Genomic DNA, 17,818 nt, shown 5'->3' on the forward strand with positions numbered 1-17,818 from the left:
AGCTGTTGGCTCTTCAAACAATGTAGTAAGAGCATGTTTGTTGGTTACACTGGTCTTCTTTCAGTTTAATGTTTTACTTCAACTGATATTTTACAGAGAAGGGGGCAAGAGTGAACACATACTGTAGAAACAGTAACTATTCCATGAGTCTTACGAGTTCTGGAAACCTTATTCCTGGCCAGCCAGACCCTGCTTCTGTGCTGATGCAAAGATCATCCAGTTCTACGTTGCAGGATGCCCGTCTCCCCCCTGGCCCGAGAAGATGGCAAAGACTCCGACTGTGAAGCCACATTAATTTGGAAGTGATTTCGAAAGCCTGGTGAGTCAGGTATCTTGGTTGTTAGCACTTAATAATAATCAATCATGGTTAAATATACTCTTTATTTCCACATAGAATTTGATCCCTCACTCAAATAATTAACTAAATGCAAAGAGGACTTCATCTGGGAGGCTAGAAATAATGAATCCATAATCCTGGAATTTTGTCAGTTCACTTCCAATTATTTTCCCTGTTCTTGCCTAGGGGACAATCACTTTCTTTCAATTTCAGAGTTGTTCTATGTGTGTATATAAACTCACACTATCAAATGAATAGAATGAGGTTACAGGTTGTAGGGTAGAATACAGATTTTACGGTATTTTTGGCAATCTCATGGCATTGAATTTGGCAAAAGAATCTAAAAACATCACGATCTTCATGTTTGTGATTGACTTAAAATATATTCAGATTCGCTCTCCCAATGCACCAATATTACTACTTGGAAGAGAATCGTAAAGATGGTGACCAACACAGGGCTAAGTGTTTAAGTCACATCCCACCCTAGCTCAGATAACAATGTGTTTAGTTCCACTGTGGCACTGTAACTGCACACATGAGTTTTGAAACAAATTTTACCCCTTCATCTCTCATATCAATAACAGCACAGATGTGGGGGGAAAGACAGTGATAAAAAAAAGAATTTGATGTCAGAAATGTGATTCATCTATCAAATGCAATCTTTTCAGTTACTTTACTGAATCTGCTATTTTTAAGGTAACCTTCCAAAACATATTTCAAAGGCAGGCTCATTTCAAGAGCAATGTTTATCACATGCATAATTCGGTTCTTTCTCGTTACATGTTGCTACCATTGATGCTGCTTTTAGAGAACCAACAATATTTCTAGGACTTAGCCATCCTACATGAAAGTGATGGCTTCATACACAGTCTGACTTTTTAGATTAAGGTATGACCGAAACAAACACATTTCACATTTACAGATGTTTCTTTTTGTTTGTTTGTTTCTTTCTTTCTCTCTTCCTTTTCTCTTTCTTTCTTTCTTCTTTCTTCTTTCTTCTTTCTTCTTCTTTTCTTTTTTTTTTTTTTTTGTTTTTTTTAATTTGAAAACCTAATAGGGAACTAAGGCTCACTGCCAGAAACAAAAGGGATCCTTTACCGTGAAGAGTTGGGCTTGGTTCTTGGTCATTCTAATTAAATACATATTCACCCCTCATTTATATCACTGTGGAAAGATTCAGCCAGAAGATAAGTATGGAGTCTCACTATGGTAATTGTAGTCAGGACAGACTTTTTGCACAAGTTTATAATCAACACTGTAAAAGGCAATGTAAATGCAAATGACCTTGAAGGGTTTGGAGCACAACCAAGACACATGGCTCTGAGTCTGCTCCTGGTAGCAGATCTTCGATGGGTCAAAGTTGCACAGGGCAGTCTTCTTCGCCCGATCTGTTTTTTCATATTCAATGCGACAATTGAAAGATTTGGATTCCTTGGTCTCCAAGGTAGACTGCGGGGAAACTTCAAATTCCACCACTTTGGAGGGGGGTACCAGACTCACTGAAACATTGCCTAGGCCTGTGGAATTATGTCGGAAATAAACACTGAAGGTTCCATTTCCATGGTCAACAATTTTCCCTGTGATGAGGAGGTTGAGTTTAACAGTTTTGATGTTGGAATGGAAGTCACCCCACCCAAACATCTTCTTAAATTTTCCCGTCTTGACTATTGGCCTCCGTTTAGTTCTTGCCAATGGCTCCTGAAACTCCGTGACATTGGCCAGCCAATCCCAAAAGTTTTCCATGCTGTCCGCATACGCCAAGTGTCCTGGCTTTGGGACTGGAGACTGTTTGACAAACAGACGCAGAGGATTGATGATCCTTGAGTGCACCACGTTTCCGACCAACGTCCCGGGAGCATCTTTGTCTTCCCAGTCCAGCGCCTCTGTGGCATGCACCACCTTCTTACTGTCACAGAATAGCTGTTTGAAGAGAAGAAAGAGAAATATACTTGAGTTTAGGCTTTGAGCACACATACTAAAGCCAAAGCACAGGCGAAGTGCTTGTGGTATATTTCCAATCTTGATACACAGCATCTCATACACACAGCTGGGCTCAACAGTGTAACGAGATGAGCATCTATTCAAGCAATGTAAAATCGTGAGTAAATTCAAATTAGGAAGAAAGTATTTTATTTAAAAGGGTTCATGTGGTTTTAGTCCTGCTTCCTAATCTTTACAATGTTATCTTTCCAGATTGGAGGAAGTAACATATTTTGGTACCTCATTTGACAAAAACCTTCAGTTTGTGAGGTCTTCTCTCTCAGGTAGAAAACAACTCCAGAAGGCTGAAGGTTTCTACCAAGAAGCTAGAGACCATCTGAATGTAAAATATTGATAAGTCTCTTAAGTACACTTGGAAATATTAAGAATATTATTACATTCCAAGGCTTATGTCAAGTAATTTCATAGCTTTTGCTATAATTCCATCTCAAACTCTGTAACAAAAAAGGAGTGTGAATAGTAATAGAAAGTTCTACAAAAGTTTTAGTTGAAAAAACAATTTCAAATTTTGTGGTCCTTACAGAAAAAGAAACAAATTGGAAATGTCTATTTTGAATTAATAACAAAATATAGATTATCCAATAAATTTTATTACAACTGAATTATATACCCTGAAAGAATTGCTAAGAAAGGATGCAAATGTTTTATGGATTCCGCAGAATGTGGTTCAGATCACACCCACTGAAACATGGTCCTTTATCTGCATATGATTTTTCTTTTCATTCTTTTTGTAGTGTAAGAGTCCCCATAATTTCTAAAAATCATTTAGTTAAGCCAATATTGATTTTGAGGGACAAGAATCATAATATATGAAACTGTTGCCTGGAGTGAATATTTATGGATGAGTTATAAAGTCCAGAAAATAGAGGTTTCTAGTGGAAACACAGATAGCCTCTTATCTCTAATGGCACAAACCACTCTGGTAATGATTCTCCAGAAAACTGTCAGCATGATGAAAAGGATGAGAGAGAAGTGAAGCTGTATTTATGAACTGTTTCCCCAACCCTTTCAAACTTGGCAAAGCACCTGGTAAAACTAGTGTCAGATTATTACAAAAATTATTGCTTTCAATCCAATTTTTGAGGAAAAAAAAAAAGAAGACACAGCTTGGATTATAAATATTGCACTTGACCATATGGTAGAGCTTAATAACATGAGGTTATCTTCCATAGATTCATGAAAGTTTAGAAGTTTAAGTTCTAATAGAGCTTTGTGAAAAGTGTTTTCCCTTATACCTTGTCCACAAGAGCACATTAGAGTCAGAAACCAGGAACTTCAGTGTAAGTGTGGGTTTTTTCTTTTTGTGTACTTTGGGTGGGGGTACATAATATATATTTGCTTCTGATTAATTTCCTGAAGGCTTTTCTTCTTCATGTATAGTATTTTAAAAAATTCTTTTCCCTTAAATTACTAAGGTTTGGCAGAAGGGCAAATTGAAAGGATGCACAGTTTTACTATTTTGAGAACGTAAATCTGAACCTCCTTCTTAGGGGTTTAGGTACCCTGAGTTGATACTTCTTTCCTCTGCTGGTGTTGAAAGGTGAGTATATTTACCAGGAAGAGAAGAATCCTTACTCTGGATTTCTGGCTCAAAATATTCTGGGTATTTCTGACACTGTAACTAGCTTTAATACTCTTTTTTTAAAAAAAAGATTTTATTAATTTATTTGAGAGAGAGAAAGAGACAGAGCTCAAGAGGAGGGGGGAGGGCAAAGGGCAGAAGGAGAAGGAGAAGCAGACTCCTCGCTGAGCAGGGAGCCCCATATGGGACTTGATCCCTGGACCCTGGGATCATGACCTGAGCAGAAGGCAGATGCTTAACTGACTGAGCCACCCAGGTGTCCCTGATTTTGAAAACTCTTAATTACGATGTGCAAATCTCATTCAAATCCTTTGGTACCAGCTCATGGGGTTCAGGGCTGGCTTCAGTTATGACCTGAGTTTCCTGAGAACTGACTGATGAAGCCTGGACCAACTGATGAGGCCAGCCCAGGAAGATGTCCAAGGACACATAGGAAGGTAAGAAACCCCTTGCTGATCAAGGTCCAATTTCTCTTTTCTATGGTTGTGATTCTTATTGCCCAGAATCTATTTTTCATCCATTTCCACTATTTCATTAGATGTGTCTTGCTTGGTCCATGCTGACAGACACACCTTCCACTTGCTGAGAAGCTTGTCCACAAGAACTTGACTTCCTGATCTCTACTCCCCAACTTGGTACAACTTAAACCTTCTTTCCTCACTCCTGCTTTCCTTCCCCTCTTTGCTAGGATATATTCCTTCTGACATTTTCCCCTTCTAAATTGTTTTTTAAAAAATCTCAGATCTTACTTTTATACACCATGCTGCTGATCAATGCTTTATTAGCGGGACTAAGACCCATTTTCCATTCAAAAATATTTTTTTTACTCAGAAATGTGAAAACATTCCTTGTTCCCAGAAGCAACCTGATCTTTTTCTTTTTTTTCCACCCTAAAATGTTTGTTTTACATTATACATTTTCCTGAATTTTTTTCTACCTGGATCATTTTTCCTCATTTAGTGATTGGCCTGATTTTCTCCTTATTTTTCCATTATTGAAAACCTATAAACAGTGAACCCATCATTCAATGACAAATAAGTTTGCAAGTTAACTGGTATTGGCCTTTTATTCATCGTAAACACCATCATGAGACAGATGTTAAGAAATCCTCTTATATCTAGGACTTCTGCTGTGCTGGTTCCGAGATTACTCAATCCTAATAACAAAAACAAGAATAATAATACTAAATGATCACTTACTGAGTGTTAAAAAAATACGAAGAATTTCTTTGTAGTAATTTGCCATAACATTTTGACCCAAACATATGTGACTGACTCTAAGAAATTGAAGTGTAAAAAAACAAAACAAAACAAACACAAAAAAGCCTAAGTTTATCAAACAGATAACCCAGATGCAATTACTTGTTTTTAGAAAGGCTCTTCAACTCTTCAGAAAAGATTTTCCATATGAGAATTTAAAATGTAATTTGATTTCTAAAAAATATATTCTAACCAATACTCTACAGGTTCAAACCCATTCAGAGAGCTCTTGATTTTACAGTAGGCTTATACAAAAAATAATAAAATTTAACTAATAGCACAGAACTATAAATGGTCCCTACTCAGGAAAATACTAACAGTATTTTAGATAATAGACATTTTTTAGATAAAAAGTAGATGTATATATATATTTTAATTTTTTTGCTTTGCCCTAGACCATCACATTTCTAACTTGCTTTGACAACAAAATTAGACAAGTTGAGAAAAGCTGTGTATAACTTCATCTGTTTATTACTTTTTTTTTTTTTAAGTTTTATTTGAAAGAGAGGGAGAGAGAGAGAGTACGAGCAGGGGGAGGGACAGAGGAACAAGCAGACTCCCTGCTGAGTGAGGAGTCTGAAGCAGGGCTCAATCCCAGGACCCTGAGATCATGACCGGAAGTGAAGTCAGACACTTAACCTACTGAGCCACCCAGGCGCCCCTGTTTATTACTTTAAAATACATGCCAGTTATCACAAATACTGATTTCCAAATCTAAGCCCAAATCTCAAAAAGTTATCAGATAATGAGAAAAGCATAATTAAACAGGTAAATATGCTGCTAATTGTCTTAAAAAGCTGACAATTGTAACTCCTCTACCAACTCACTCTCTCTTTGGTATAATCTGGTGTTCAGCCTTCCCCTGGAATATTTTAAGATGAATGCATCACTGCTGAGAGGGTACCCTCTCCTAGACCAGGTCTGCAAAGAGGGTTGTATGACCCAAGTCCCCAAGGCTCATGCTTAACCTCAAGGACCTCATGAGGGATGAGTAGGGGTTGGATGAGCTATAACCCTATCCCACACTCATCCGTACACTCCCAGTATGGAAGCAGCGTGGTGGAAAAGGCACAGGGATCCGGTGCCTGACGACCTCACACCCCTCACCTGAGTGTTTGATGTGAGCCCATTTTCTCACCTATATCTCCCTTGCTGATTGATTGTAAGGACCAAATAAAAGAATGGTTGGAAATTACTGAGCCCAATCTCTGGCAAAAGGCATTCAATGACTGATGGCTCTTGCATGGTCCAATGGATAGTACCATGTTTCCTATTCAAGAACTGTTTTCAAAGGGTTGTATGAACTCTCGGGCCTCCAGGAAACTGATTAATGGTTAACCAAGCAAATTGTTCAGTGTCATCTGATAAATTAGTGACCGAGTAAAAATCACCTTTCTCAACCCCAGAACATCAATCAATCATTTTCTCCTATTTCCAGTCTCACTGGCATCCGAGTCATAGCCAGATCACAGGCAGAGGTGAGCTCTCTTTGCCAATAAAATGTGTTTGTGGATCTTTGATTCCAACCTACCGAATAAGCCAGCAAAAGGACCCGAAAGTACAAAGTGTCGGCAGGCGCCCTCGTTCCTGAACAGACAGTTTCTGTGATACGACACACTGGGAGAGACTGGAGGTCGTTCTGAACCTGTTGGCAAACCGCTTTGTCCAGGACAACGTTGTTAGATGTTATCTACAAGACACAGAGCTGGGTCCCTCTGGTGACTTTTGTATCTGCTGGGGCTCCCTATGGCTCTCCCTGCTGCCTTTGGTCCCATCGTATTACAATAATAATGCAAAAACATTTAACCGCAAGCACAAAATGGAGTTTCAAAAAGGAAGAGAAAAGAGGAATTGCTGTGCTTTATCTGTTTGAACATTCCCTGATTTCCACACATTTATCAAAGTTTAAGTAATTTATGTCTTGGCAGGGTGTATCAATTTCACAAAGCACACACATTAGCGAGATACAATGATATCATATTAGCTTTTTCTGCATCTTACAGAGGAGCTCAAAAAGATTAATAAAAGCTCAAACCTTCATCAATTAAATGAAGCAGGTGGAAGGAAGGGAGTAGAAGAAGAAGACTGTATTTCATTTCACTTCTTTGTTTTTAGGGGGAAAAAGCTGACAGGTTCAAATCATTCATCATAACAAGCTGGAGTTGAATTTCGCTGATAATTAAATGCATTTTTTCCCAAGAGGCAAAGAAGCTGCAATGAATTTTATAGTAGCAGATGTGAGAACTGTCACAAATTATGGAAATAATTTATAAACTAAAAAGCATCTTCCTCTGCAAATACTACATCAGAAGATCCTTTTAAAAACTATATCTGTCATATACTTTTCAATAAACATTTTATTTTAGAATAATTTTAGTTTCTAGAAAAAATTGTGTAATACAGAGAAGTACCATATACCCTGCACCCCATTTCCTATAGTGCTAACATCTTACGTTATAGCACACTTGTCACAATTAATGAACCAATACTGACACACAATTATGGAATGAAGTCCATACTTCACTCAGATTTCCTTTGTTTTTCCTTAATGTCCTTTATCTATTCGAGGATCCCATCTAGAATCCCACATTATGGTCATCATGAATCCTTAGGCTTGTCTTGGCTATGACAGTTTCTGGGTCTTTCCTTGTTGTTCTTTTGTTTTGTTTTGTTTTGTTTTTTAAGATTTACTTATTCATTTGAGAGAGAAAGAGAGCAAGGAGAAGGAAGGAAGAAGAATCTCAGCAGACTCCAGGCTGAGCATGTAGCCTGAAGTGGGGCTCCATCCACGACCCTGAGATCAGGACCAGAGCTAAAACCAAGAGTCTGACGCTTAACCGCCTGAGCCACCCGGGAGCCCCAGACTTTGCTTGTTTTCGATGACGTTGTATGTTTTGAAGAGTACTGGTTAGGCATTTTGTAGAATGTTCTTCAGTTTGAGTCTGTCTGATTTTTGTCTCATGATTACACTGGGGTTACAGGTCTGGGGAGGAAGTGCCATTTTCCTCACTTCATCTCTAGGGCACATGTTTCAACACACTTCATTACTGTTGATGTTAACTCTATTCTGGCGTAAGGAGAGAAGATCCTTTTTTTAAAGTTTTCCTTTCAGAATTTTCACAAGGCTTGTTCATTTTTGTTATCATAAGCTTAATTTAATTCACATTTAATTCAGTGGCACTTGGTTTAGGATTATTTTTTTTTAAGTCAGGAATTCTCAAGTCTTTCAATTTATAACTATTGCATCACTGAATTATCTAAAATAACCTCAGCGTTGTTTAGGAAGTCATATGCTCCTTATAAAGAATTTCAGCAATATTACACGCTATACATTCGTCTGTTCTCATTATTAGTTATTTTGTTCTTATTTAATATTAATTTCTTACAAATTAGGTCCATTTCAGTGACTGATACCTCAGTCAGAAGAGCTTATTCGATTACTATCTTACACAGAATTAGACGCTGACTGTATTCGTTTCAAACGCCCCTATTCTCAAGTTTGGAGCCAGCCCACCATACTTGACTCTACATACCCAGTGAGTCAGTATCAACTTCTAGATGGGGCTTGCTTTGTGCCTGTTTAGCAAGGGGAATGGAGCTAATGAAAGAAAGCCTCACAAAAGAGTGTTCTCTATTCCTAGTACTCTGGGTGTTACAGGATCATGAATGCTATGTGCTCTCCCTTGGGATCTGGGGACAGTGAGACCTTTGCCATAATTATGGGATAACCCTTTTCTATATGTCCATCATTGTGACAGCTTTGCTTTTTCTCTCCCCTCAGCTGCACGCTGTAGGTCTAAGGAATGGAGAAGAAGGGAGATTTCTTTACACACAATGACTAACAGAAAGGAAGTGAAGGGCATTTAAAGCTTTGAGCTTCTGGGGTTCAAATTCCCTTCAATATACACCATGCATTATCAGTCCGGGTAGCTCGCGCTCACAGCACTTCTAACAGATGGGGTTTTCATTTGAAGAAAGGCCAGCGGAGGAGATATCTCCACCAGCCTCGCAGTCCCAGTCCAGTGTTTAACAATGATAACTGACACATTTATTTAGCACCCACTGACTCTTCGCTGACATGACACCAGGGGAGTAGGAAAGGCTTGAATTTCTTAAGTAATTGAAGCTTAGCACTTGGAGCTCTCTGCCTCTATATATAGTTCCCCTGACTTAGCAAGACCAGGCTGCATGACATTAACACACCTTGTTTAAGAAAGTAGGAAGCTTGAAACAGCTTGGAAATATTTCCGCAAAATTACTTTACTTGCAGGAGTAAATGTATTGCTTCACTGACCTTTGCCTATCCCTGCGGTTAGATGAATGCGACTGGACTCCCACATTGCATTTGCAAACGAGTGGACTGGGAGAAAAAACGGGGAGTCCCAAACAAGTCCGTGCATTGTAGAAAAAAATCTGTTGGCACAACCCCCAGCGGCTGAATTTGCCCAAACAGAAAAACTGTTCCAAGAGCGATGAAATGAATGAAAGAAGCAGGCACAAGGAACTCGATCAGAATAGGTTAAAAACGCAGCAGGAAAGAAAGAGACACAGAAATAGTAGCGCTTTCATTTGCTGGAAGGAGTTGGGGTCAGAGCACTGGGATGGTTATCTGGCCCTGTCACTTATGGTCCCATCATCCCGGGCCAGTCACGACCATTTTCTCAATGGTAAAATAGTAGGGAAGGGGTAGGGTTGGAGTTGCACTTGAGAGAGAAAAAGGAGGTGGTGAGGTTGAAAGTGAATCAGAGTGAGGCAGCTCTGTGGGCAGGACACTTGTAATGGGGCGAGTTCTGTAGTCCAGAGGACTGAACGACCCAGAATCATGACCGGAGATCGGTGCGTACATCTTTAGTCACTGACTCAATACCTATTTATTGAATGCCTTGCAGGTGTACCATTTATGATCTAGGTATTGAGAGCACATTGCTCAAGAGGCAGATAGAGTTCTTGCCTTCATGGGATTTGTAGAAGAGCAGGAAAAAGAAGCATTAATCATACATAAATATCTCACTTATTTATAGTTGTCATACGGGCCTGGAAATTTATCTCTGTATCTATATTTGTATCTATATCCATATCTATATCTACACATATCTGCACAGCAGGAAGTAGAGAGCACTAGTCCGAAACAGGGGGAGCAACAGTGCAGGGAGTGAATAGAATTGAGTAATTAATACCTTTATTCTAATGTGAGAAATGAAATCCAAGATTTACCAGTTGATGGTTGATAATGAATGAATCAGTGACAAGAAAACGAATCGATCTTGGTATTTATACTCCTTTTTTCCTGCTCCAAATTGTTTATTGATTTGTTTATAATTACTAATGAGAGTGTGATAACATTATAAGACAATAGTTATACTTCTTCTAGTGAAAGGTTAATTTTTTTCCTTTTTCTTCCCCCCCCCGGCTTTATTGAGGTATAATTGACAAACAAAATTGTAATATATTTAAAGTGTTCCACGTGATGATTTGATACGTGTTTACAGTGTGAAAGGATCCTCAGCAACCGGTTAATTAACACATCCATCACCTCACAGTTACCTTTTTGGGGGGGAGGCGGGTGAGAACCTTAAGGAAGCGCTCTTCGCAAATTTCAAGTATACAACACAGTACTATCAATTACAGTCACCAAGCTGTACATTAGATCCAAAGCACTTATTCATCTTATAACTGAAAGTACATGACCCCTTCTGTTAACAGTGAGTGGGCTCCAATGTTCAGTCGTGCTGAATTCCTGATTACGAGGTCTAGCGTTCGTAGGTGGCAACCCTTGCCAGGCTTGTCTTTCACCCTTAAACCTCCCAGGAGCTGCTGAAGGTTTATAATGCAGTTGACCCTGGAACAACATGGGTTTGAACTCTGTGGGTCCATCTATATGCAGATATTTTTCGATAAATACCGTAGAGCACTGTAAATGAATTTTCTCTTCCTTATGATTTCTTTAACATTTTCTTTTCTCTAGCTTACTTTATTGTAAGAATGTAGTATATAACACATATAACATACAAAATATGTGTTGATCAACTGTTTATGTTATGGGTAAGTCTTCCAGTCAATAGGTTATTTAGTAGTTCAGTTTTAGGGGAGTTAAAATTTGTCTGTGGATTTTTGACTGCATGCAGGTCAGTGCCCCTAACCCCCCATGTTGTTCAAGGGTCAACTATATATATTCTTGGGTTCTGGGAGAGTCAGACCTTTGCCATGATTATGTTATAACCCTTTTCTATAATACTATATAATTAATACAATATATATTAATGCTGATTGATAACGAACTAAGTATGCTCTGGATAAAGAACAATATTCTGAAATAATATAGGTTTGTCTTTATGTTTCTAGGTGTGTGAAAAGATGCTAATAGACAACAAATTTGACTGATATCTATAATTTTCACAAGAAATAATGAATATTCTAAATAAAAGGTAAAACAAACAAACAATGTTTTTCATAATCATAGCACTGAAGAGACATCTACGCCTCAAGAGGATGTTTTCAGTTTTCTGTGTTTACACTGAATATAAAATATTTACAGCTTATACTGCTTTACCATGGAACACTCACCATGATATATATAACACACAATGCACAGATTGAGTAGATCACCTACCATTAACAAGGAAGGCCATACCCTGCACTGTTTAATACTGCACTAAAAATATGCAGTCCTCTGCCCACCAAAGGAAAAAAAAATATGACTTTCCAGGATCAGGCTGAATGAACTGAATGCCCCAAACTTGTGGATTTGTACCAAGCTGGGAGGGTTGGCTTTTCCTTAATAACAGGAGTGGCATATGCTACAAGAGATAAATTGATACCAATCTGTACAAATATTTTTTAAAGGCAGCTGGCTTGCCCCCCTTGATATCCTGGAAACATTCATTAATGTTCTTTTAGAGTGACAATCACTGCTAAGTGCCAGTTTGGAGGAATAACTGGTTTGTTTAATAGATCTGTTTATAATGTTGTTCATGATGGAATCCATGTAGCTAGCCATTAATTATTTTACTGCGGGTATGAGTTTAAGCCAAGAACCCCCAAAGTGACCATTGTTATACAATCTAGAGGTGGCCTGCAGGTCCCATTATAGCCGAAGATTATAGAGCCGATAACGAAGGTCTAAAGCCTCATCTTCGTTGGATACATATAGCTTATATAATTGGATTGCTTTAACAGTTCTGTTCTGTATCCTCCAGTTAAAACTAACATGACAACCTGCTCAGCAGAAAAAAAAAAAAAAAATCCCTGTCATGATCAAACTCAGCATCCCATTAAATTTTTTGCTTGTAAAGGAATCTTGGAAAGCATTTTCTCTGAGTAGAAATTCTACAGATCGTCGTCATTGCCGACAAAATAGGAGCACGTATCTGATGGACAGCACGCAATGCTACACTGATGATTAGTAGCATGGCCGACCCTAAAGTCGTATTTCTAGGGCTCCATTACTGAACTGTCACAGCAGATTAAAAGAAGAACGACATAAAGGGAATGAAGGATGGTAGAATCAAACATATATCAATATATTAATTGTGCCTATTAATATTTTGTAGCAATAATGTGGTGTTGTTTCGAAATTCATTTTGCAAGTTGAAAAACAAATGATTGCTCAGGAGAAGAAAGCTAAACAGTGGACACCCTTCCTTTCTGCTGAGAGCAGCACATTCGTTTTACCTTCCAGATATCTTTTAATAGCTACCCTTTACATTTTTCTAAATTGATACAGGAACTAACAGGAAACATAAATGTGAAGACAGAAATCTTAGCAGTAAGAGCCAAAAAGCTAGATTGCAATGCTTGGCAGGAGTTTCATTGCTAAGGTTAAATATGGCAATTCCTATTTTATCCTGATGACAGTAATCTGGAAAATCAATGACACAACTTCTGCGCAAAAAATGTACACACACACACACACACACACACTCTGATACACAGAAATATCATTGTATAGACACATGTGTGCATGCACCTACCGCAATTTCTGTAAACATTTAGGGGAGATGGTGTGAAAGGAAACTTAGATTTCATTTTGTATTAGCAAGCTGAATAAAAGGGACTCTAAACAAGCCTGAACAGGATAGGAACAAACGTTGAGGATGCCTTGTGGAGGGGCCGCTAAGTGTCACGATATGACCATGCTTCCAGAGTGAAACGGGCTTAGACTATAGTCTCATTTACTGCAGTTTTGTAAAGTCAAACAAGGTCTTTCTTTTTTTCTTGTTCTTTCTTTTTCTTTTTTTTTCTTTCTTTTTTTTGGGATAATCTAAGAGAAGAAAAATAGTCCTTTTGCAGTTAAGGAATAAATGCCTCAGCATGCTAAGGGGTACTGTTTTCACCCATGTGTCCTTATAAAACCTCACCCCAGTTTTTAATGAGAGAGAAGAGCTTCACGTGATAGGAACACATAAATACTTCTCAAATATAATGCCTGGGAGGAACAACATGAATCTGTGTTTTGTTTTTTTTTAAGATTTCATTTATTTATTTGACAGAGAGAAAGAGAGAGAACACAAGCAAGGGGAGTGGCAGGCAGAGGGAGAGCGGGGAGCAGACTCCCGGCTGAGCAGGGAGCCCGATGTGGGACTCAAACCCAGGACCCTGGGATCGTGACCTGAGCTGAAGGCAGATGCTTAACTGACTGAGGCACCCAGGCGGCCCATGAATCTGTGTCTTGACCTCTGAAAGTTGACATTTGAAAAGGAAAGTTACAACAGAGAGAAGAACAGTCAAATGAGGAGTGGAAATGCCAGATATTGTTATTGCTATCCGTTTAGGCAGAGTTTCAATGCGGGATGAGGAAACACGGTGGGGGGCAGGGTGCAGAGAGAGACAGGAGAGGGGGGTTAGAAGTGCACCTGTGCAGGGCTGTGTACTTTACCATCAAATTCATTTGATATTTCAATCTTCAGGTACCATTAGTCTGGCAATTAGCATATACGGCTTGTGATGGTTAGTTTTAACATTTCTTATTTATTTTTATTTTTTTAAGTAATCTTTACACCCAGTGTGGGGCTCCAACTCACAGCCTCAAGGTTAAGAGTTACATCCTCTGTGGACTGAGCCAGCCAGGTGCCCCGCGATGGTTAGTTTTAAGTGTCAACTCAGCTAGGTGATAGTGCTTGGTTATTCAAACACTAATCTAGGTGTTGCTGTGAAGGTATATTGTCGATGTGGTTAACATTCACAATCAGTGGACTTTCTCTTTTTCAGTTCAAAATGTTCAGTGCTTATTGGTTATCGCCTTTCAACAAACATGACATTTATTCGTTTAAAATAAATCTTCAAATGGTTTTAGATACATAGTATGATATTTCACTTAAATGCAAACATTCACAGTCTATTGGGGATTTTGACATGATCCTACATAAATGTGCTGCTTTATTATGACACAATATAAATATGTTTTATAAAATCAACGATAATTTCCATATGATAAAATACCTATTTAATAAAGAACACAAATGCATATTACTTATGTATATGAAACTGATAATAGTGTTAAAATTATTTTTTGCAATAATCATTCCTAACATTTATACTGAGAATTAGTCTTCATAAATGACCTCATTTGATTCTTACATCTACTTTGTGAGTTGTGTAGGGCAGGAAATAGCCTTAGAGAGTTTAAGAGGGCTTGTCTGAAGTCCAAGTATTGAAAGGTAGCAATAAGCCTAGAAATTAGGTCTTTTTTATCAAGTCACTGTTTTTTTCACACTAATACTCTAATGGGTCTGACACCAAAAAACAACTTGATCAATACGAGACAAGTAATATGATATAACATACTTACCTTACAAATAGAAAAAACTCTTTTCATTACAAAATGAAGTTTATTCTAGAAAATGAAACTAAAAAAACTGAAGAAATTTAAAGTCAAATAACTGTGAATATTTTAATGTGCATTTATATTTTCTCCCTATGTAATATAAATAACATATCTTTTGTATATTATCTTTAATTACTTTTAAGAAAATATATTGTATTCATTTGCTTAACAGTTTAAATGCTTTAGAAGAAAAAAAAAAACCTCGCTATTACTAAGAGTAAAATCTAAATTCAAATCTGGGTCAATTTTCTCTAGACCTCCTCCCTAAATCTTCGACACCTTGCTGTTCCAACATTTGTCATCCAAGTCCAAATCAGAATCATCTGGATCATTTTGGGCAGAGGCAAACTCGCTGTCCTGTGGGCTGGCTCCACCCTTGAAGCCCAAGGAGGTCTGTGGACTCTGGTCTTTGCATTTATGGCTCTGCCCTCAGAGTCATTCTTTCTTCATCTTGTCCCTTCCCTGTACTGTACCTTTCAGTCCAAGCTGGTGACATTTCTGGTGGTATGAATTTCTTAAAACCTCATCAGTCGCCTGTGTCATTCATTGGGGTCCAAGCCATTAACAAGAGTGCCCTCCACACATCTTTTCTGGATAACTATATCTCTGTTCCCGGTTTCTGCTGAGATAGTTGATTGGATCTAGGAGTCATACACCTGATGTCTTTAGCCAAAGTCGTCCAGCCATACCTCTGGTATCTCTCCAGAGCAGATCAGTTTGACTCTAAGTAAAGGAGACTATTCTTGTTGTTGTGGGTGGGCATTATCCAATCAGTCGACATGTCTTAAAAACAAAATTGTGGTTTGCCTGAGGTAGAAGAAATTCCGCCTCAAAACCTCCGCATTAACTCTTGCTGACAGTTTCTGCGGCCTGCCCTACAAGTGTCGGACTTGCCAGCTCCCACAATGGCAAGAAGCAATCCCTTGAAATACAGCTTTTTAGGTTTCCATTTATCCGCCCATCCATCTATCGTTTATTTATCACCTATCTATCCTGTTCATTCTGTATCTCCGGAGAACTCCAATACACTGCCTTTTAATTTTAGTAATTATCTTCATGTGTGAATATCTTATTTTCATGACTCATTTATGCCTCTTGTTTTCTTATATTCTCCACAGAACCTAACAGAGGTTAGATAGAAGATGCTTGACTGTGACTTCATCACAAGTTCAGATCTAGGGTCAAGGGTCTCCATGGTCTTCCAAGAGTGAAAGGTGAAAGTTCAAATCACTTCACCTGCCACGTCGTTTACTAGCATCATTATTATTTATTTTTTACTTGAGTCTCCGTCTTGCACGCTCCTTGAAGGCAGCCCCTCTATTTTGCTTGCCTTTATGTCTCCAGTGCTTACCACGGTGCTTGATTCACAGCAAGTGCCCAGTAAAAGCTGAGTCCCTAAACGTGACTGGCAGTGTGTAACAACTTTTTATTTCCTTAGGCCTTACTCTTGGGCCACTTTGGAAAATGTTCTAAATCCTAAATAAAATGGAGTCAATAAAGTAGTTAAGTAGAAAAAAAGAGTGGAGATGGGGAAAGATGAGTTACATGCTGGGAGAACGGGACTGAATAAGCAGTAATGATAATGTGATAGAGGAAGAATGAAAACTAACTAGAAAAATATTTCAAAATAATATTTGAAAGAGGTGGCAATAATTATTAAAAAACTTAATTTACAGAGGATTATTTTAAAAAGACTGAATTCTATTACTCTCAAGGGGCAATCATACCGTGACTTTGTCCTCCACCTAGAAGCTGAGATCACTCGCAGATCTCTACCGTTAGCCCCAACTTTACCTGGAGTTCAAGATTTGCGGACCTAGCTTTCTAACAGACAGGTTCACTGTAAAGAAGGCTAGTCAGAAGAAAAGCAGGCAGGGTCAAGGGGCCCTGTCCTAAGGGGAAAACTACCCATAAAAGGACAAAGACCACATCTTGTTATTCTAGAGTTTCTTCAGCTTCAGGTCTTCCTACCGGGAGGACGGAGGATGTACAACAAGTATTTAACAGAAGGAAGGGAATGGTCTTGGGTGTTTTAACCCAGGCCCGGGGGCCAGCTCAACAGCCAGTGGGATATTTAAGTGACTGAGTCACCTAGGCGTCCCTTAGCCAGTGGGATATTTAAACAAAGGGCTTGATCCGGTGGCCTGAGGCTGGAAGGCATGCCTTAGGGCAGTGGCGGCCACCTCCCTCTTGATCCCTGAGGCTGTCAAACACCACCCTGGAAGGAGCCCTCCACCCTTTCCCACGGGAACCTGCCTGATAGGTAGATGAAAGCGCGGACAAAAACCTGATTGGATGACAGGGGCACGAGGGTTAACCAGATTGAAACAGCCCACACCAAAGAGCCCATTAAACACCCTAGATTTAAACGCCAAATTGGCAGCCCTCTGAGGTCCCCTCCCTCTTGGGGAGCTTTGTACTCAATAAACTTTGCTTTGCTGCCCACCACTTTTCCTCTGGTCTGCCTCTTCATTCTTCTAAGCCACGTGACCCAGAACCGCGGGCACTAAAGGAAAAGAAATCCTGCAACGACTTTAAGCATGGAAAGCACACACCAGTTACCCACTTTGTAAAACATATGATTCCTCTGTGATAGTGTAAGTAGCAGTTAAAAATGAGGATAGAAGGTTTTTTTAATGGGGGAGGCAGGGGAGCTCTTTGTTACAACTCAAATGATTTCAACATTGCTTCATATAGTCCGGGCAGAAGTTGTGCTCACACGGCCCATGGGCCTTCCCTACCTTGTGACAACTGGCACAGCTACATACACACCTAGGGAGCTGTCTTTCAGTCCTCTGATACCAGCTAAGATCGGT

At 39.0% G+C, this 17,818-nt stretch overlaps 1 protein-coding gene across 1 annotated transcript in view; it reads right to left on the bottom strand.

Moving 5' to 3' along the window:
* Positions 1-1,435: 1,435 nt before the first annotated feature.
* Positions 1,436-17,818, bottom strand: part of NXPH2 (neurexophilin 2) — a 107,025-nt gene continuing 90,642 nt past the window's right edge. The window contains exon 2 of the mRNA XM_087859380.1: positions 1,436-2,257. Within this exon, the coding sequence (XP_087715506.1) occupies positions 1,514-2,257 (744 nt within the window). The 3' untranslated portion in view covers positions 1,436-1,513. The remainder of the gene's footprint in view (positions 2,258-17,818) is intronic.

This window comes from Ursus americanus, chromosome 1 (genome assembly GCF_024610735.1).
Source record: "Ursus americanus isolate L20-20 chromosome 1, mUrsAme1.1.p, whole genome shotgun sequence".
NCBI classification, from domain to species: Eukaryota; Metazoa; Chordata; class Mammalia; order Carnivora; family Ursidae; genus Ursus; species Ursus americanus.